The sequence below is a fragment of the Oncorhynchus masou genome, chromosome 13 (assembly GCF_036934945.1).
Source record: "Oncorhynchus masou masou isolate Uvic2021 chromosome 13, UVic_Omas_1.1, whole genome shotgun sequence".
Taxonomy (NCBI): Eukaryota; Metazoa; Chordata; class Actinopteri; order Salmoniformes; family Salmonidae; genus Oncorhynchus; species Oncorhynchus masou.
The window spans coordinates 41,529,365-41,551,508 of NC_088224.1; the positions used below are offsets into that span (position 1 = coordinate 41,529,365).

At 41.0% G+C, this 22,144-nt stretch overlaps 1 protein-coding gene across 1 annotated transcript in view; it reads left to right on the forward strand.

The window, feature by feature from the left end:
- Positions 1 to 22,144, forward strand: part of LOC135552342 (histone-lysine N-methyltransferase 2B-like) — a 72,493-nt gene that overhangs the window by 30,951 nt on the left and 19,398 nt on the right. The window contains 6 exon segments of the mRNA XM_064983911.1: positions 330 to 514; positions 707 to 811; positions 5,872 to 5,982; positions 6,230 to 6,306; positions 15,490 to 15,674; positions 17,234 to 17,331. Of these exon segments, the coding sequence (XP_064839983.1) occupies positions 330 to 514; positions 707 to 811; positions 5,872 to 5,982; positions 6,230 to 6,306; positions 15,490 to 15,674; positions 17,234 to 17,331 (761 nt within the window).

The following is a 22,144-nucleotide window of genomic DNA, read 5'->3' on the forward strand; positions in this document are numbered from 1 at the left end:
GCAGGGGTGGCCAACACTCATCTTAGAGGGTTTCTGGTTGGTATGCAGTCTTTTGCTTCAGCCCTACACACACACACACACACACACACCTGATCCAGCTATCACACACACACTTGACCCAGAATCAGGTGTGTTAGAGATAAGGGCTGCAACAAAATCCTGCAAGAGGGTAGCTCTCTACGCAAAGGGGTGACCACCGCTGTTAACAGTATGTAGGGGAAGATGCCACCTCAATCAAAATATAGGCCCTAACTTGAGGGATCAGAACAACTCTCTCACTATAAATCCACTCCATGACATTGAAATTCTTCCTCTCTTCTGTCTGTCAGATGACCTATATGAGATCATGTCCAGCCTGTCAGAGAGCGTAGTGTACTCCTGTACACCCTGCAGCCAATTACAACCCAGCTCCTGGAAGGGTGAGCTGAAGGACAGGCTGAGGGCGGGCCTAGAGAAGGTGCTGGCCAATCTTCTTTCTGACTCGTCTGCCCAGCACCTGATCACCTGCAGGGAGGTACGGACTGCCTCCATCACAGTAGAGACATCAAGTAGTCACGAGTCAGACTTAATCTCTCATTTTCGCAACATGGTTTTGCTCTGTATCCAAAAACAACAAATGTTTAGACTGTCTTATCTATTGTATATCCCTCAACACGGACCCTCTGACAGCAGTCTCCATGTACTATGCTGTTTTTTCCCCCTGTAGTGTGAGGAATCCACAGAACCAGATGCTTTAAGGGACAAACACCAGCCCATCTGCGACCTACATGCTGTGGGTCAAAAATTTGAAGGGCACCAGTACACTTCACTGGTGAGATACCTCAATCCTTTTTAAACATTTGAATTATGCCACATGAAATCTATTTAGAGGTGGTCTATTTTGCTCTCAGGGCATCAATATTCTACTGTGAATCATGTATGTCTTTTCAGACCACATTCTGGTCACTTTCTACAGTCAGAGCCTTCATAAAGTTTTCACTCTTTACTTTTTCCACATTTTGTTGTTACAGCCTGAATTTACCATTTGTTAAATATAGCTTTTGTGTCACTAATCTACACACACATCCACATAATGTCAAAGTGGAATTTTGTTTGTAGAAAACTCTAGAAATTATTAAAGAATTAAAAGCTGAAATGTTTTGAGTCAATAAGTATTGACTTTGTTATTGCAAGCCTAAATAAGTTCAGGAGTAAAAATGTGCTTAACAAATCACATAAGTTGCATGGACTCATTCCGTGTTCAATAATAGTGGTTAACATGATTTTACCCCACACACATCTGTAAGGTCTCTCAATCGAGTAGTGAATTTAAAGCACAGATTCAACCACAAAGACCAGGGAGGTGTTATGTTTTAAATTAACAGAGTAAAAACTCACGGACGATTGTTAAAGCTCAAACCAAATTTATTCCCCCAAAGGGTTAGACAGCTGATCAGACAATGACATGTTTTCACCAGCACAAGTGTGTGTGTGTATATATATATATATATTTATATTATTTATATTATTTATATTATATATATATATATATATATATACATATACCCCAATTTGGGTGCCGTCTCCTCCTTCCCTCTAAACATTACCTCTTTATTGCTAGGCAGGAAGTTAAGTGGTGCGGGCAGTAAACTGTTCCTTCTCCCTTAATCTGACCAGACCTCAGCCCCCATTCCTCACAAATCCATGTCTCTCCACCCTTATCAGTGACTGAAACCATGTGATTACCTTTCCTTTTTTTCAGTACATTCCAAGCTTAATTGCCTCCACCATATATATTCCTCCTACAGATAACCATTCATTTCTGGTGTAGAAACCACACTATGGCACTCTTCATTTCCATAAGATACGTGATGATAAACAATATTTCAAGTTTAGGAGTCAGAACGCGTCAGTTTTTTCAATACCTCGCAAAATAGGGCACCGATTGGTAGATGTGTAAACATTTCAAAAAGCAGATGCTGAATTTCAAATAAAATGGTATTTGTCACATGCCCCGAATACAACCAGTGTAGACCTTACTGTGAAATTCTTACTTATGAGCCCTTAATCAACAATACAGAGTAAAAAAAAAACGATAGGAAAAATACTACCAATAAAATAACCATGCTATATGCGAGGGGTACCAGTACCGAGTTAATGTTCCGGAGTACGATTTAGTCGAGGTACATGAGATAATATGTACATGTAGGCAGGGGTGAAGTAACTATGCATATATAATAGAGTAGCAGCAACATGTTTGAAGGAATGTTTGTGCATCCGCTTCATCTGAACACTTCCATATTGAGCGCGTCACTGGTACTCTTGGAAGCAGGAATCGGGAGGTTTGACTTGCTGGTAGAAATTAGGTAAAGGGGATTTCAGTTTCCCTGTATTAAAGTCCACTGGCACGAGGAGCACTGCCTCTAGATGAGCATTTTCTTATTTGTTTATGACCCTTTACAGCTCGTTGAGTGCGGCCTTTAGTGCCAGCATCGGTTTGTGGTGGTAAATGATGGGGATTAGGGCATGATCCGGGGAAGAGCAGTATATCGTTCACATCCGACTCATTAAATAAAAAATCATCATCCTGTTCGAGGTGAGAAATCACTGTTCTGATGTCCAGAAGCCCTTTTTGGTCATATGAAATGATGGCGGAAACATTATTATTTTTAACTCGGTTACCAGAGAGGAAGGAAACTGCTCAAGGATTTTGCCATGAGGCCAATGGTGACTTTAAAACAAAGTTTAATGGCTGTGATAGAACTGAGGATAGATCACCAACATTGTAGTTACTTCACAATAATAATAAAATAGAATAGAATACAAATATCCCAAAACATGCATCCTGTTTGCAACAACGCACTAAAGTAATACTGCATAGAATTTAACTTTTTTTCCTGAATACAAAGCGTTTTGTTTGTGGCAAATCCAACAACACATCACTGAGTACTACTCTTCATATTTTCAAGCATGGTGGTGGCTGCATCGTGTTATGGGCTTGTCTTCGGTGTTGGACTAGAGTTTATTTTTATCCTGAGAAAAAAAAAACTGAGTATAGCTATAAGCGCAGGTAAAATCCTAGAAAACCTGGTAAAACACAAGGCCAAATCTACTCTGAAGTTGCTTACCAAAACTACTTTGAATGTTCATGCGTGGCCTAGTTCGTTTTGACTTAAATCTGCTTGAAAATCTATGGCAAGACTTAAATGGATGTATAGTGGTGATCAGCAATCAACTTTTTAAAATAATAATGGTCAAGTATTGTACAATCCAGGTTTGCAAAGCTCTTAGACTTACCCAAAAAGACATCGCTGTAATCGCTGGCAAAGGTGCTCTACAAAGTATTGACTTGGATGTGAATACTTATGTAAATTGGATATTTCTGTATTTCCTTTTCAATGAATTTGCTAACATTTATATAAACGTTTTTACTTGGTATTATGGGTGAAAATAATTATATATTTAAGCCATTTTGAGTTCAGATTTAACAACGAAGTCACATTGTTTTTATAGTCTGAAGGCACTGTCTACATTTTGGTCATTTAGCAGATGCTCGTATAGCTCATATAGACACTCTAATAGTAAAGTAAATTGAATCCTGTGTGTTGTGATAATTGCGTTGTTTACTCTATAACCTGTTAATTAATATGCCTTGCGACTGTGATATATAGGCTTAAAGGCCGCGACAATAAGACAGTGGCAGAATCACACCTTTTTGTTTTATCACGAAACCGTATAGCAACCTCTGTCCACAAAGCATATGGCATGTACAGTAGCAGACAGTTACATGACCTACAGCATGGTCAAGCAAGTTACTATTTCCGAGATTTTCGGACCACTGAGCAACTATTGATTTAGAACCACAGAGAGTTACCGCAAGTCACAAAGAAAACAGGAGCTGCCTCCACTATTCCAGCACCATTTCCACTTCAACATTTCAACATCATCAAATCACCTCTGCTTAGTCTAATACACTGACAGCTAAAAGAGAGCAAAAATCTTTAGTCAATCAGCATAAGCTGTGGCTGTCGATGGTTCTGATTTGTGTGTGTGCACGCTCATGCAAGTAGAAAAACAGGACTCTCTACTTGTAGAGAAATTGCCATCCTCCTCTCTTTCATGTTGAAGAAACGGTCTAACTCTGTCATACAGTACACACTTTTTTACATTTTTTGTTGTCCTAGGCTATCTGGCCAAAATGCTTGCTCGCTTGCCTAACTTCCATTAATGGGCAACGTTAGCTCGTTAACATTACCCTGCTACATCTAGCTACATATTGAACTTCCAGCGTCTCAGCCCAGAGGCACAACAATAAATGAGTTAATGGTTGGATTAGAATTGCCGTTATAGTCATTGGCTAGTACGGAGAATTAAGTAAAACCACACATCCAAATCCCTGTTTCCTTCCATGGCTAATTTAGGAAAGGGCACATTTTAGCTAACTGACGTATGCTCTCAATGGAATTTGATAGGATGCCTATCAATTAAATAGTTTTATTATTTGTCAAGGGAGGTCAGATGCTCACTGGCTGGGGAACGGGCGGGCCAGTCGATAGCATCAATGCCTTCCTCTTGCAGGAACTGCTGACACTCCAGCCACATGAGGTCGAGCATTGTCTTGCATTAGGAGGAACCCAGGGCCAACCACACCAGCATATGGTCTCACAAGGGGTCTGAGGATCTCATCTCGGTACCTAATGGCAGTCAGGCTACCTCTGGCGAACACATGGACGGCTGTGCGGCCCCCCAAAGAAATGCCACCCCACACCATGACTGACTCACCGCCAAACCGGTCATGCCGGAGGATGTTGCAGGCAGCAGAACGTTCTCCACGGCGTCTCCACGGCGTCTCCAGACTGTCACGTCTTTCACATGTGCTCAGTGTGAACCTGCTTTCATCTGTGAAGAGCACAGGGCGCCAGTGGCGAATTTGCCAATCTTGGTGTTCCCCGGCAAATGCCAAACGTCCTGCACGGTGTTGGGCTGTAAGCGCAACCCCCCACCTGTGGACATTGGGGCCTCATACCACCCTCATGGAGTCTGTTTCTGACCGTTTGAGCAGACACATGCACATTTGTTGCCTGCTGGAGGTCATTTTGCAAGGCTCTGGCAGTGCTCCTCCTGCTCCTCCTTGCACAAAGGCGGAGGTAGCGGTCCTGCTGTTGGGTTGTTGCCCTCCTACGGCCTCCTCCACGTCTCCTGATGTACTGGCCTGTCTCCTGGTAGCGCCTCCATGCTCTGGACACTACGCTGACAGATGCAGCAAACCTTCTTGCCACAGCTCGTCCATTCCATTTGCACAACAGCATGTGAAATTTATTGTCAATCAGTGTTGCTTCCTAAGTGGACAGTTTGATTTCACAGAAGTGTGATTGACTTGGAGTTACATTGTGTTGTTTAAGTGTTCCCTTTATTTTTTTAGCAATATATATATGTGTGTGTGGTGTGTGTGTGTGTGTGTGTGTGTATATATGTTGTTGTTGGTTGGGCCATTTTTGGGGAAGCCTGGCTCACCTTAGCATCCATGAATACACACCACTGCATCCCATCTCCTAAACTTGACACTGTTTTTCCTTTTCTTTTGCACCCCAGTATCTCTACTTGCACATCATCTGCACATCTATCACTCCAGTGTTAATGCTAAATTGTAATTATTTCACCTATGGCCTATTTATTGCCGTACCACCCTATTCTTACTACATTTGCACACACTGTACATAGACTTTTTCTATTGTGTTATTGACTGTACATTTGTGTTTGTAATTCTGTATTTTTGTCGCGCTGCTTTGCTTTATCTTGGCCAGGTCGCAGTTGTAAATGAGAACTTGTTCTCAAATGGTTAAATAAAGGTGAAATAAAAAAATCTATTTCCTGCCTTTGTCAACCAATCAGAAATCATTCCATGAGGATGTTGTCATCGTGATGAGGAAGTGGTTGAAGGAGGAGGAGTCTCTCCCTGAGGGCCTGAGTCCCACCTGTTTGGCCAGGTCTCACTACCTGAAGGTTAGTAGAAAGACCTTTCCTCCATTAATGCTATAGACATTATTAGGGGCCATACTTGGCCAAATCATTGTTTGTTTGCCTATGTACTCAGACTAGTATTCAAAAAATTGATTTTCTGTTTTATTAATTTCCTCAATTAATAAAACAGCATAAAATAACTCTGAAAGTCTCTCTAGTGGAACTTTTGCTTATTGACTCCCCTTAGTGATGTACAGAGATCACTCACTGAGTATATCTGTCCTTTCAGTTGCTGGAGGAGACTTTCAGTTGGTTTCATAGCCAAGATCAGAAAATGTGGGACCCACTCTCCAAAGATTTCCCAAGGTAAATGGATACGCTATGTGTAGATAGTATGACTGTGTACAGTGCCTTGCGAAAGTATTCGGCCCCCTTGAACTTTGCGACCTTTTGCCACATTTCATGCTTCAAACATAAAGATATAAAACTATTTTTTTTGTGAAGAATCAAGAACAAGTGGGACACAATCATGAAGTGGAACGACATTTATTGGATATTTCAAACTTTTTTAACAAATCAAAAACTGAAAGATTGGGCATGCAAAATTATTCAGCCCCCTTAAGTTAATACTTTGTAGCGCCACCTTTTGCTGCGATTACAGCTGTAAGTCGCTTGGGGTATGTCTCTATCAGTTTTGCACATCGAGAGACTGACATTTTTTCCCATTCCTCCTTGCAAAACAGCTCGAGCTCAGTGAGGTTGGATGGAGAGCATTTGTGAACAGCAGTTTTCAGTTCTTTCCACAGATTCTCGATTGGATTCAGGTCTGGACTTTGACTTGGCCATTCTAACACCTGGATATGTTTATTGTTGAACCATTCCATTGTAGATTTTGCTTTATGTTTTGGATCATTGTCTTGTTGGAAGACAAATCTCCGTCCCAGTCTCAGGTCTTTTGTAGACTCCATCAGGTTTTCTTCCAGAATGGTCCTGTATTTGGCTCCACCCATCTTCCCATCAATTTTAACCATCTTCCCTGTCCCTGCTGAAGAAAAGCGGGCCCAAACCATGATGCTGCCACCACCATGTTTGACAGTGGGTATGGTGTGTTCAGGGTGATGAGCTGTGTTGCTTTTACGCCAAACATAACGTTTTGCATTGTTGCCAAAAAGTTCAATTTTGGTTTCATCTGACCAGAGCACCTTCTTCCACATGTTTGGTGTGTCTCCCAGGTGGCTTGTGGCAAACTTTAAACGGCACTTTTTATGGATATCTTTAAGAAATTGCTTTCTTCTTGCCACTCTTCCATAAAGGCCAGATTTGTGCAATATACGACTTATTGTTGTCCTATGGACAGAGTCTCCCACCTCAGCTGTAGATCTCTGCAGTTCATCCAGAGTGATCATGTGCCTCTTGGCTGCATCTCTGATCAGTCTTCTCCTTGTATGAGCTGAAAGTTTAGAGGGACGGCCAGGTCTTGGTAGATTTGCAGTGGTCTGATACTCCTTCCATTTCAATATTATCGCTTGCACAGTGCTCCTTGGGATGTTTAAAGCTTGGGACATCTTTTTTTATCCAAACCCGGCTTTAAACTTCTTCACAACAGTATCTCCGACCTGCCTGGTGTGTTCCTTGTTCTTCATGATGCTCTCTGCGCTTTTAACGGACCTCTGAGACTATCGCAGTGCAAGTGCATTTATACGGAGACTTGATTACACACAGGTGGATTGTATTTATCATCATTAGTCATTTAGGTCAACATTGGATCATTCAGAGATCCTCACTGAACTTCTGGAGAGCGTTTGCTGCACTGAAAGTAAAGGGGCTGAATAATTTTGCACGCCCAATTTTTCAGTTTTTGATTTGTTACAAAAGTTTGAAATATCCAATAAATGTCATTCCACTTCATGATTGTGTCCCACTTGTTGTTGATTCTTCACAAAAAAATACAGTTTTATATCTTTGTTTGAAGCCTGAAATGTGGCAAAAGGTCGCAAAGTTCAAGGGGGCCGAATACTTTCGCAAGGCACTGTATGTTATACATTTTGCCCGACTTTCTCACATTTCCACCAAGAAGATAAGAGAATCTCCCTGAACAAATCCACTATGACAAGAAATAGTTTTTCCTACAGATAAAGCAAGCATATAATACTTGTTTTTAAAACGCTAGCAAAGAATACTACTTTAACCTCTAGCATCGAGCAACCTGTATCTGGGAGCGTAATCATAGCCTCAAACTCATTAGCATAACGCAACGTTAACTATTCATGAAAATCGTAAATGAAATGAAAGAAATATATTCACTCACAAGCTTAGCCTTTTGTTAACAACACTGTCATCTCAGATTTACAAAATATGCTTTTCAACCATTGCTACACAAGCATTTGTGTAAGAGTATTGATAGCTAGCATAGCATTAGCCTAGCATTCAGCAGGCAACATTTTCACAAAAACAAGAAAAGCATTCAAATAAAATAATTTACCTTTGAAGAACTTCGGATGTTTTCAATGAGGAGACTGTTAGATAGCAAATGTTCAGTTTTTCCAAAAATATTATTTGTGTAGGAGAAATCGCTCCGTTTTGTTCATCACGTTTGGCTAAGAAAACCCCCCGAAAATTCAGTCATGACAACGCCAAACTTTTTTCCAAATTAACTCCATAATATCGACCGAAACATGGCAAACATTGTTTAGAATCAATCCTCAAGGTGTTTTTCACATATCTATTAGATGATAAATCATTCATGGCAGTTGTGTTTCTCCTCTGAAGAAAATGGAAACATGCACGCAGCTGGAGATTACGCAATAATTTTGACGGAGGACACCAAGGGGGCACCTGGTAAATGTAGTCTCTTATGGCCAATCTTCCAATGATATGCCTACAAATACGTCACAATGCTGCAGACACCTTGGGGAAATGACAAAGTGTAGGCTCATTCCTGGCACATTCACAGCCATATATGGAGACATTGGAACACAGCCCCTTCAGAATCTGGGCCATTTCCTGTTTGAAATTTCATCTTGGTTTCACCTGTAGCATAAGTTCTGTGGCACTCACAGATAATATCTTTGCAGTTTTGGAAACGTCAGTGTTTTCTTATATGCATAGTCGAGCATCTTTTCGTGACAAAATATCTTGTTTAAAACGGGAACGTTTTTTTATCCAAAAATGAAAAGAGCGCCCCCTATATCGAAGAAGTTAACCCACTAAAAGGAACCACCAGCTTTCATATGTTCTCATGTTCTGAGCAAGGAACTAAAACTTTAGCTTTTTACATGGCGCATATTGCACTTTAACTTTCTTCTTCAAATTGAACATGTTTCATTATTTATTTGAGGCTAAATGGATTTTATTTATGTATTATATTAAGTTAAAATAAAAGTATTAATTCAGTATTGTTGTAATTGTCATTATTTATATATATATAATAATATATAATAAATATATATATATATAAATATATATATATATATATATAATATATATTATATAGAAATCTGCCAATTAATCTTTTTAGGCTTTTTTTGGTCTTCTAATTATCGGTATCGGCGTTGAAAAATCATAATCGGTCGACCTCTGGTTTAAGCTACAGATGTTTTTTTTGTTGCATTGTATACGTCTCAATCCACCGCATGCGCCAATATCGCATCTGCAGTGTTTGTCAGACCATGAGACAACAGTTTGGGCTACACACTAATATGACCCCTTGTGGAAAGGTGAGACTCCCTAGAACACGTACATGTTGTGTTGCTCTAGGATGCTCACAGGCCTCGCAAGACTCATCTGAAGCTCCCCCGTACCAGTTGAAAAAAAATGTATGGAAGTGTATATATACAGTTGTAGTCGGAAGTTTACATACACTTAGGTTGGAGTCATTAAAACTCGTTTTTCAACCACTCCACAAATTTCTTGTTAACAAACTATAGTTTTTCCAAGTCGGTTAGGATATCTGCTTTTTGCATAACACAAGTAATTTTCCCAACAATTGTTTACAGACAGATTATTTCACTTATAATTCACTGTATCACCATTCCAGTGGGCCTTTAAACAGCTTGGAAAATTCCAGAAAATATCATGGCTTTAGAAGCCTCTGACAGGCTAATTGACATCATTTAAGTCAATTGGAGGTGTACCTGTGGATGTATTGGGAAAATGGGAAAATCAAAAGAAATCAGCCAAGAACTCAGAAAAAAGTGGTAGACCTCCACAAGTCTGGTTCATACTTGGGAGCGATTTCCAAACTTTTGAAGGTACCACGTTCATCTGTACAAACAATAGTATGCAATTATAAACACAATGGGACCACGCAGCCGTCATACCGCTCAGGAAGGACACACGTTCTGTCTCCTAGAGATGAACGTACTTTGTTGCGAAAAGTGCAAATCAATCCCAGAACAACAGTAAAGAACCTTGTGAAGATGCTAGAGGAAACGGGTACAAAAGTATCGATATCCACAGAAAAATGAGTCCTATATCAACATAACCTGAAAGGCCGCTCAGCAAGGAGAAAGTCACTGCTCCAAAACCGCCATAAAAAAGCCAGACTACAGTTTGCAATTACACATGGGGACAAAGATTGTACTTTTTGGAGAAATGTCCTCTGGTCTGATGAAACACAAAAATAGAACTGTTTGGCCATAATGACCACCGTTATGTTTGGAGGAAAAAGGGGGAGGCTTGCAAGCTGAAGAACACTATCCCAACCGTGAAGCATGGTGGTGGCAGGATCATGTTGTGGGGATGCTTTGCTGCAGGAGGGACTGGTGCATGTCTCAAAATAGATGGCATAACGAGGAAGATGATTATGTGGATATATTGAAGCAACATCTCAACACATCAGTCAGGAAGTTGAAGCTTGGTCTTCCAAATGGTCAATGACCCCAAGCATACTTCCAAAGTTGTGGCAAAATGGCTTAAGGACAACAAAGTCAAGGTATTGGAGTGGCCATCACAAAGCCCTGACATCAATCCTATAGAAAATGTGTGGGCAGAAATTAAAAAGTGTGTGCGAGCATGGAGGCCTACAAACCTGACTCAGTTACTCAAGCTCTGTCAGGAGGAATGGGCCAAAATTCACCCAACTTATTGTGGGAAGCTTGTGGAAGGCTACTGTAAACATTTGACCCAAGTTAAACAATTTAAAGTCAATGCTACCAAATACTAATTGAGTGTATGTAAACTTCTGACCCACTGGGAATGTGGTGAAAGAAATAAAAGCTGAAATCAATCATTCTCTCTACTATTATTCTGACACTTCAGTCTTAAAATACGGTGGTGATCCTAACTGACCCAAGACAGAAAATCTTTACTAGGATTAAATGTCAGGAATTGTGAAACTGAGTTGAAATGTATTTGGCTGAGGTGTATGTAAACTTCCGACTTCAACTGTGTATATGCATAAATGTGTGTGTGTAACACTGTTTACTGCCAAAAGTAAGGGGTTAAGTACATGTAATAAAAAATAAATAATTGTTTCCTGATCTTTCTTATACTGTATCACTCAGATATACGGTGCAGTCAGTGTTCAGGCCTCTTCACTTTTTCCACATTTTGTTACGTTGCAACCTTATTCTAAATGTAAATTTGAATTGAGACTCAAATTTGAGCTCAGTTGCATCCTGTTAACATTGCGCATCCTTGAGATGTTTCTACAACTTGTAGTCGACCTGTGGTAAATTAAATTGATTGGACATGATTTAGAAAGGCACACATCTGTCTATACAAGGTCCCATAATTGACGGTGCATTTCAGAGCAAAAACCAAACCATGAGGTCGAAGGAATTGTCCGTATAGCTCCGAGACAGGATTGTGTCGAGGCACAGATCTGGGGAAGGGTAACAAAAAATGTCTGCAGCACTGATGGTCCCCAAGAACACAGCGGCCTCCATCATTCTTAAATGGAATAAGTTTGGATCCACCAAGACTCTTCCTGGAGCTGGCTGCAAAGCCAAACTGAGCAATCGGTGGAGAAGGGCGTTGGTTATGAAGGTTACCAAGAAGCTGATGGTCACTGTCAATGCTTCCGGAGTTCCTCTGTGGAGATGGTTGTGCTTCTGGAAGGTGCTCCCATCTCTGTAACACTCCACCAGTCAGGCCTTTATGGTAGTTGCCAGACAGAAGCCGCCACAAAATAAAAGACACATGACAGACTGCTTGGAGTTTGCCAAAATGCGCCTGAAGGACTCTTAGATTCTCTGGTCTGGTGTAAACAAGATTGAACTCTTTGGCCTGAATGCCAAGGGTCATGTCTGGATAAAACCAGGCAAAACTGGCAGCATCCCTACTGTGAAGCATGGTGGTGGCAGAATCATGCTGTGGGATGTTTTTTAGTAGCAAGGACTAGGAGACTAGTCAGGATCGAGGGAAAGATGAACTGCGCAAAGGACAGAGATCCTTGATGAAAACCTGCTCCAGGGCGCTCAGTACCTCAGACTGGGGTGAAGTTTCACCTTCCAACAGGACAACGTCCCTAAGCACACATCCAAGGCAACGCAGGAGTGGCTTTGTGACTCTGAAGTCTCTAAATGTCCTTGAGTTGCCCAGCCAGAGCCTGGACTTGAATCCGATCAAACATCTCCGGAGAGACCTGAAAATAGCTGTGCAGCGATGCTTCCCATCCAACCTGACAGCGCTTGAGAGGATCTGCAGAGAAGAATGGAAGAAACTTCCCAAATACTGGCGTGCCAAGCTTGTAGCGTCATACCCAAGACTCTAGGCTGTCATCACTGCCAAAAGTGCTTCAACAAAGTACTGAGTAAAGGCTCTAAATAGTTATGCAAATGTGACATTAACTTGTCATTTTTTTTCAAACCTGTTTTTGCTTTGTCATTATGCTGTGTGTGTGTGTGTGTGTGTGTGTATTGTTTGTTGTTTTGTCTAAATACTTTATGAATTTATTTATTTATTTAACCTTTATTTAACCAGGAAGGGCTCATTGAGATTTAAAATCTCTTTTTCAAGAGCGTCCTGGCCAAGATAGGCAGCACCAAGTCATTACAAAAATTACAGACAAACAACGTGAAAAATGACAAGTAATCTAGTAAAAACCATAGACTTCACAAGAGTGTAACAAAATCAAAAACAGCAAATTAAAAACATTGACCGGTCAGGGAATCAGTCTCAAGATCATTCATCAGTGGTTTAAAAATACCAATCGGGACAAGTTCTTCCAGTTTAAAAGTATTTTGTAAGGCGTTCCAAGACAATGGCACAGAGTACATAAAAGCCCTTTCACCAAATTCAGTTCGGACGTTTGGAACAGTTAGCAGGATAAAGTCCAGCGAACGAAGAGAGTACCCACCACATTTCTGAAGAATACAAATGCCCAAATAAAAGGTAGTAAACCCAAAATGGCTATGTAAATAAAAAAATATACCTGTGACTGGAGAAGGCCAGCCAACCCTGGTATACAAAGTGCAGGGGTGCATAAGGGTTTTGCAGTTTAAAATAAATCTCAAAGTGCCATGGTAAAGGGTGTCAATTGATCTCAAACACTGAGCGGAAGTATTCATATATAAAATATCCCCATAGTCTCGTCTATGAATGCACTGTATAACAGACACTTCAGAACAAACGTCCTTTACATGTTTAGGGGGGGACTATTTGTTGTTCCATGTAGTGTATCAAAGTTATTCAATGCGCTTGTATGGGCTAATAGCATTAAGGCCAAATAAAATGTTTAATTAAATAATTGTTTTATATATTTCTTTGATACTTCAAAGGGTCTTACAATTCCAAATCAAGTAGCAAAATGATCCTAGGTATGACCTAATTAAAACAATTCCAGATACAAAGTATGTTGACGCCCCTTCAAATTAATGGATTTGTCTATTTCAGCCACACCTGCTGCTGACGTGTAAAATCCAGCACACAGACATGCAATTGCCATAGACCAACATTGGCAGTAGAATGGCCTTCTGAAGTGACTTTCAGTGACTTTCAATTTGGCACCGTCATAGGATCCCACCTTGCCAACAAATCATTTCAGAGAATGCTTCCTGCTCCAATACATGGTGCCAACTGTAAAGTTTGGAGGAGAAATAATGGTCTGGGGCTGTTTTTCATGGTTCAGGCCCCTTAGTTCCAGTGAAGGGAAATCATAACGCTACAGCATACAATGACATTCTAGGCGATACTGTGCTTCTAACTTTGACCGCATTTTGGTGAAGGTCCTTTCTTGTTTCAGCATGACAATTTTAATTAATTTGACCTTTATTTTACTAGGCAAGTCAGATAAGAACAAATTCTTATTTTCAATGACTGCCTAGGAACAGTGGGTTAACTGCCTGTTCATGGGCAGAACGACAGATTTGTACCTTGTCAGCTCGGGGATTTGAACTTGCAACCTTTCAGTTACTAGTCCACCGCTCTAACCACTAGGCTACAATGCCCCCGTGTACAAAGTCCGGTCCTTACAGAAAATTATTTGTGTGGAAGAACTTCAAAGGCCTGCACAGATCTCTGACCTCAACCCCCATCGAACACCTTTGGGATGAATTGGAATTGCCCAACCTCACTAATGCTTTTGTGACTGAATGGAATCAAGTCTCCGCTGCAATGTTCCCAACATCTAGTGGAAAGCCTTCCCATAAGAGTGTTATAGCAGCAAGGGGGGACCAACTTCATATTAATGCTCATGATTTTGGAATGAGATGTTTGACGAGCAGGTGTCCACATATTTCTGGTCATGTAGTGTAGCTTAGTAGGAACCCCCCCTCACTCTTCAGGCTTAGACTGTTTAGTGCCAAAAAATAAGGGGATAAATACATATGTTTACTGGTCTTTCTTAAATCACATATTTGTTTTTTTTATTTTTTATTATTTAACCTTTTATTTAACTAGGCAAGTCAGTTAAGAACAAATTCTTAATTACAATGACGGCCGACACCGGCCAAACCCGGACGATGCTGGGCCAATTGAGCCACCCTATGGGACTCCCAATCACGGCCGGTTATGATACAGCCTGGATTTGAACCAGGGTGTCTGTAGCAACGCCTCTAGCACTGAGACGCAGTGCCTTAGATATAGCATACACTTCCAAACAAACTTCCCTTTTAGAATATATTTTTGTGTGTGGGTGTGGAAAGACTACTGAATCTGTTATTTGTTGTATGTGCTAATTGCAGTAAGGCAAAATACTATTTTTCTTATATGGGGAGGCAGTGTAGCCTAGTGGTTAGAGCATTGGACTAGTAACCGAAAGGTTGCAAGTTCAAATCCCCGAGCTGACAAGGTACAAAATCTGTCGTTCTGCCCCTGAACAGGCAGTTAACCCACTGTTCCTAGGCAGTCATTGAAAATAAGAAGTTGTTCTTATCTGACTTGCCTAGTAAAATAAAGGTCAAATTAAAAATTAAATATGTTTGCTACTTAAAGGGATCGTAAAATTCCAAATCAAATAGCTAAATGATCCTTGGTATGACCTTAAAACAATTGCATATAGCTTGCAGCAACCCCCTCACCCCCTTCCCCTGACTTAGACAGGACTTAGACTCTTATGGGCTAAAAATTCTCTGTTGCTGAGCAAGTCTCCCCCCTCTTCTGTCTCAGTGGTATGCTCCCCGAGGCAGTTCTTCCTCCATCTATGGAGCACAGCTATGCACAGTGGCTGGAGAGGACGTACCAAGTTACCAGTGGTTCAGGCTTTCTCCAGCAGGGGAACAGCGTCCCTCCCCCATCCTCAGGTACCACCCATCAGCCCTGGGCGCTGGAGGGCCTCCCACTCAAATCCCAAGGTATGTAGTCTATGGCTGTTTCCCAAATAGGGAGTCTGGTCATAGGTATAGGGCTATGGTCAGCTGTAGCGCACTACACAGCTCTGTAAATGAAGAGACCACTGCAAAATTATCAGTTTCTCTGGTTTTACTATTTATAGGTACTTGTTTAGGTAAAATTAACATGTTTAGTTTTATTCTATAAATTACTGACAACATTTCTCCCAAATTCCAAATATGAGTATTGTCATTTAGAGCATTTATTTGCAGAAAATGACAACTGGTCAAAATAACAAAAAAGAAGCAGTGTTGTTAGACCTCCTCAAATAATGCAAAGAAAATAAGTTAGTATTCATTGTTAAACCCAATAATGTTTCAATTTTGGAAATCAATATTTGGTGGAATATCTCTGATTTTCAATCACAGCTTTCATGCATCTTGGCAGTCTTTCACATTGATGTTGGGTCACTTTATGCCACTCCTGGCACAAAAAAATCTAAGCAGCTCGGCTTTATTTGATGGCTTTATTCTTCCTCTTGATCACATTCGAGAGGTTTTCAATGGGGTTCAGGTCTGGAGATTGGGCTGGCCATGACAGGGTCTTGATCTGGTGGTCCTCCATCCACACCTTGATTGACCTGGCTGTGTGGCATGGAGCATTGTCCTGCTGGAAAAAACAATCCTCAAGAGTTGGGGAACATTGTCAGACTAGAAAGTTTTATTCCAGGACAAACTTGTACGTGGCTTGATTCATGCTTCCTTCACAAAGACAAATCTGCCCAAATCCAGCCTTGCTGAGCACCCCCAGATCATCACCGCCACCAAATTGCCATTGTACGTGGCTCGTTGGCATTTCCAGGTCTCGCAACCACTGAAATTTGGTGGAGGATCTGAAGGCTGGAATCAGGCAAATGTCTTTGTAAAGGACACATGAATCAAGCCACGTACAGTGTTGTCCTGGAAGAAAACTTGCTTCTTTCTACTCTGGCAATGTTCCCCAACTCTGAGGATTGGTTTTTCCAGCAGGACAATGCTCCATGCCAAGACACATGAAAGCTGTGATGGAAAATCAGGGTTATTCCACCAAATATTGATTTCTGAATACTTCCTAAGTTTAAACAACACGATACTAGTGTTTTAACGAATATGAACTCATTTTCTTTGCATTATGAGGTCTGACAACACTGCATATTTGTTATTTTGGCCAGCTGTCATTTCCTGCAAATAAATGATCTAAAAATGTTAATTTGGAATTTGGGAGAAATGTTGTCAGTAGTTTATAGAATAAAACCAAAATGTTAATTTTACCCAGACACATACCTATAAATAGTAAAACCAGAGAAGCTGCTAATTTTACAGTGGTCTCTTCATTTTTTCCCAGAGCTGTGTTAGGAATAGGGTGCCATTTGGGACAAAGCTTATGTCCTAGTCTTAAAGCAGACATGTAACCCCATTCACCAGCACAAGAAGATCTTTGTTGTGTGTAAAGAAATTGAGTGCAATGACTGATTTTGCATTTCCCTTGATCCTAACAATGTGAATGGTCAATTAAATAATTGTGTTTGGTGTATCTTGTCTAGGTACAAATGGTGCTGTAACCGGGGCCCTGGAACTCGACCGGACCAAAGATGAGAGACAGTGTGCACTCTGCCAAAAGTGTGGTGACGCCACACCCAACGTGAGTTCTTCTGCCCACCTATGAACATATCCCACTCAGTAAAACCGGATATCATACATAGGTCATTCGGAAAGTTTTCAGACCCCTTAATATTTTGTTACGTGACAGCTTTATTCTAAAATGGATTAAAAAAGTCTCATCAATCTACACACAATACCAATAATTACAAAGCAAAAACAGGTTTTTAAAAATGAAATATCACAGTATTCAGACCCTTTACTCAGTAATTTGTTGAAGCAACTTTGGCAGAGATTACAGCCTTGAGTCTTCTTGGGTATGACGCTACAATCTTGGCACACCTGTATTTGGGGAGTTTCTCTCATTCTTCTCTGCAGATCCTCTCAAGCTCTGTCAGGCTGGGGAGCGTTGCTGCACGGCTATTTTCAGGTTTCTCCAGAGATGTTCGATCGGGTTCAAGTCCAGGCTCTGGCTGGGCCACTCAAGGACATTCAGAGACTTGTCCCGAAGCCACTCCTGCGTTGTCTTGGCTGTGTACTTAGGGTCGTTGTCCTGTTGAAAGGTGAACGTTCGTCTCAGTCAGGTCCTGAGTGCCCTGGAGAAGATTTTTTTGCGAATCGCTCTGTACTTTTCTCTGTTCATCTTTCCCTTGATCCTGACTAGTCTCCCATTCCCTGACACTGAAAAACATCCCAACAGCATGATGATGCTGCCACCACCATGCTTCACTGTAGGGATTGTGACAGGTTTCCTCCAGACGTGTGACGCTTGGCATTCAGGCCAAAGAGTTCAATTTTGGTTTCATCAGACAAGAGAATCTTGTTTCTCCTGGTCTGAGAGTCCTGAGGTGCCTTTTAGCAAACTCCAAGCGGGGTGTCATGTGCCTTTTTTACTGAGGAGTGGCTTCTGTCTGGCCACTCTACTATAAAGGCCTGATTGGTGGAGTGCTGCAGAGATGGTTGTCCTACTGGAAGGTTCTCCCATCTCCATAGAAGAACTCTGCAGCTCTGTCAGTGACCATCAGGACCTTGGTCACCTCCCTGACCAGGGCCCCTTTCCCCCGATTGCTCAGTTTGGCCGGGTGGCCAGCTATAGGAAGTGTCTTGGTCATTTCAAACTTCTTCCATTTAAGAATGATGGATGCCACTGTGTTCTTGGGGACCTTCAATGTTGCAGACATTTTTTTTGTGTCCTTCCCCAGATCTGTGCCTCGGCACAATCCTGTCTCGGAGCTCTACGGACAATTCCTTCGACCTCATGGTTTGGTTTTTGCTCTGACATGCACTGTCAACTGTGGGACCTTTTTATATAGACATATATTTATTTCCAAATCATGTCCAATCAATTGAATGTACCACAGGTGGACTCCAAGATGTAGAAACATCTCAAGGATAAGCAATGGAAACAGGATGCACCTGAGCTGAGTTTCGAGTCTCATAGCAAAGGGTCTGAATACTTAGTTGAAGTCGGAAGTTAACATACACTTAGGTTGGAGTCATTAAAACTCGTTTTTCAAACACTCCACAAATTTCTTGTTAACAAACTATAGTTTTGGCAAGTCGTTTAGGACATCTACTTTGTGCATGACACAAGTCATTTTCCCAACAATTGTTTACAGACAGATTATTTCACTTATAATTCACTGTATCACAATTCCAGTGGGTCAGAAGTTTACATTCACTAAGTTGACTGCCTTTAAACAGCTTGAAAAATTCCAGAAAATGATGTCATGGCTTTAGAAGCTTCTGATAGGCCAATTGACATAATTTGAGTCAATTGGAGGTGTACCTGTGGATGTGTTTCAAGGCCTTCCTTCAATCTCAGTGCCTCTTTGCTTGACATCATGGGAAAATCAAAAGAAATCAGCCCAGACCTCAGAAAAACAATTGTAGACCTCCACAAGTCTGGTTCATCCTTGGGAGCAATTTCCAAACACCTGGAGGTACCACGTGCCCTACTGTTTGTACAGATGAACAAGTATAAACACCCTGGGACCATGCAGCTGTCATAACACCCAGGAAGGAGACGCATTCTGTCTCCTAGAGATGAACATACTTTGGTGCAAAAAGTGCAAATCAATCCCAGATCAACCGCAAAGGACCTTGTGAAGATGCTGGAGTCAACAGGTACAAAAGTATCTATCCACAGTAAAACGGGTCCTATATCGACATAACCTGAAAGGCCGCTCAGCAAGGAGGAAGCCACTGCTCCAAAACCGCCGTAAAAAAAAAGCCATACTACGGTTTGCAACTGCACATGCGTACAAAGATTATACATTTTGGACAAATGTCCTCTGGTGTGATGAAACAAAAATAGAACGGTTTGGCCGTAATGACCATCGTTATGTTTGGTGGAAAAAGGGGGTGGAATACAAGCCGAAGAACACCATCCCAACCGTGAAGCACGGTGGGGACAGCATCATGTTGTGGGGATGCTTTGCTGCAGGAGGGACTGGTGCACCTCACAAAATAGATGGCATCATGAGGAGAGAAATATGGGGATATATTGAAGCAACATCTCGAGACAACAGTCAGGAAGTTAAAGCTTGGTCGCAAATGGGTCTTCCAAATGGACAATAACCCCAAGCATGTGTGGCAAAATGGCTTAAGGACAACAAAGTCAAGGTATTGGAGTGGCCATCACAAAGCTTTGACCTCAATCCTATAGAAAATTTGTGGGCAGAACTGAAAAAGCGTGTGCGAGCAAGGAGGCCGACAAACCTGACTCAGTTACGCCAGCTCTGTCAGGAGGAATGGGACAAAATTCACCCAACTTATTCTGGGAAGCTTGTGGAAGGCTACCCAAAACATTTGACCCAAGATAAACAATTTAAAGGCAATGCTACCAAATACTATTTGAGTGTATGTAAACTTCTGACCCACTGGGAATGTGATGAAAGAAATAAAAGCTGAAATAAATCGTTCTCTCTACTATTATTCTGACGTTTCACATTCTTAAAATAAAGTGGTGATCCTAACTGACCTAAGACAATGAATTTTTACTAGGATTAAATGCCAGGAGTTGTGAAACTGAGTTTAAATGTATTTGGCTAAGTTGTATGTAAACCTCCGACTTCAAATGTATGTAAATAAGGTATTTCTATTTTTTATTTTGAATACATTTTTGATAATTACAAATGTTTTCACTATCATTATGGTTTGTGTGTAGTTTTGAGGATATATGCATATATTTTTATCAATTTTTAAATAAAACTAATGTAACAACATGGAAAAAGGGAAGGGGTCTGAATACCCTCCGAATGCACTGTATTAGTGTTTCTAAACTCCGGTCTTTGAGTTCTTCCAACTGAACGTAATATTGTGACGATAACTACTGTTCCCTGAAGGAGGGAAACGACGTACTATGGGGGAGTCGTGCTCTCGTAACATCGGCAGAAGTATCTAAAATCACGCCTGACAAGGCCAATGAAATTTCCGCCTTGCTTGAATTCCACAGTTGATAAGCGTGAGGCTCGTATATCCTTACATTGATAAAGCCTCACAAAAGTATGTGATGATGCCCGACTCGCCGCAGCACAAATATCTCCTGCAGTCAACTCTTTAAACAACGCCAGACCCCTGGTGGTGTGGGCATGTACACTGCTAGGTAACCCTTGCTTTTTGCTGCAATATTTCAGGGAGAAAGCCTCCACAATCCAGTGGGAGAGACGCTGCTTGGTAACACACAGTGCCTTCAGAAAGTATTCACAGCTAGGGCTGTGGAGGTCACGAAATTTTGTCCGCTGCTGGTTGTCAAACAAATAACTGTCAGTCTCGTGGTAATTTACTGTTTAATTAACACAAACACATTTAGCATTTCCTGGCTTCCACAATAGTCTACAAGCCACTGATCCAGACCTTTGGAACATCTACCTTTTAAAAAAAAGTCTAATAAATCCATGTAATATAGCCTACACCGTCACAATAAATCCATTTATTTTAGACAGGTCTAAAGAAGCATGATTTGAGGAAAATGTAGTCTTATTTCAGAACAGAATTTGCATACTCTGAGTTGTCCCTATGTTAGGTCCTAATCTGGCTATGCCAAATGGCTGTGGGCTACACTAGTTCATTTAGCAGACAAGTTTTGTTTAGAATTCCATGGAATTATTTTATAGTATGAAGAATACAATTGAACAAAGCTGAATAAAATAGAAAGGATATTTTCTCCGAACGATTTTGATGGATTGCACACATGTGAGCGGTTAACAAATAAATAATTATTTCTATATTCTTACTTTAGAGTTACATTAACTAATTGTTCTACAAATGTTGGGCTATATGTTTCGATTTTTTTAATACATTGTAATGCTGCATGATGGGACTCTATGATTTGAAAAAAAGTTATATTTATTTCACCTTTATTTAACCACTTAGACCTGGCCAAGATAAATCAAAGCAGTGCGACACAAACTACACAGTTACACATGGAATAAACAAACGTACAGTCAATAACACAATAGAAAAGTCAATATACCGTGTGTGCAAATGAGGTAGAATTAGGGAGGTAAGGCAATAAATAGGCTGTAGTGGTGAAGTAATTACAATTTAGCAATTAAACACTGGAGTGATAGATGTGCAGAAGATAAATGTGCAAGTAGAGATACTGGGGTGCAAGGGAGCAAAGAAACCATAACAATATGGGAATGAGGTAGTTGGATGGGCTATTTACAGATGGGCTATGTACAGGTGCAATGATCTGTAAGCTGCTCTGACAGCTGATGCTTAAAGTTAGTGGGGGGGAAATGAGTCTCCAGCTTCAGCATTTTTTTGCAATTCGTTCCAGTCATTGGCAGCAGAGAACTGGAAGGAAAGGCAGCCAAAGGAGGAATTGGCTTTGGGGGTGACCAGTGAAA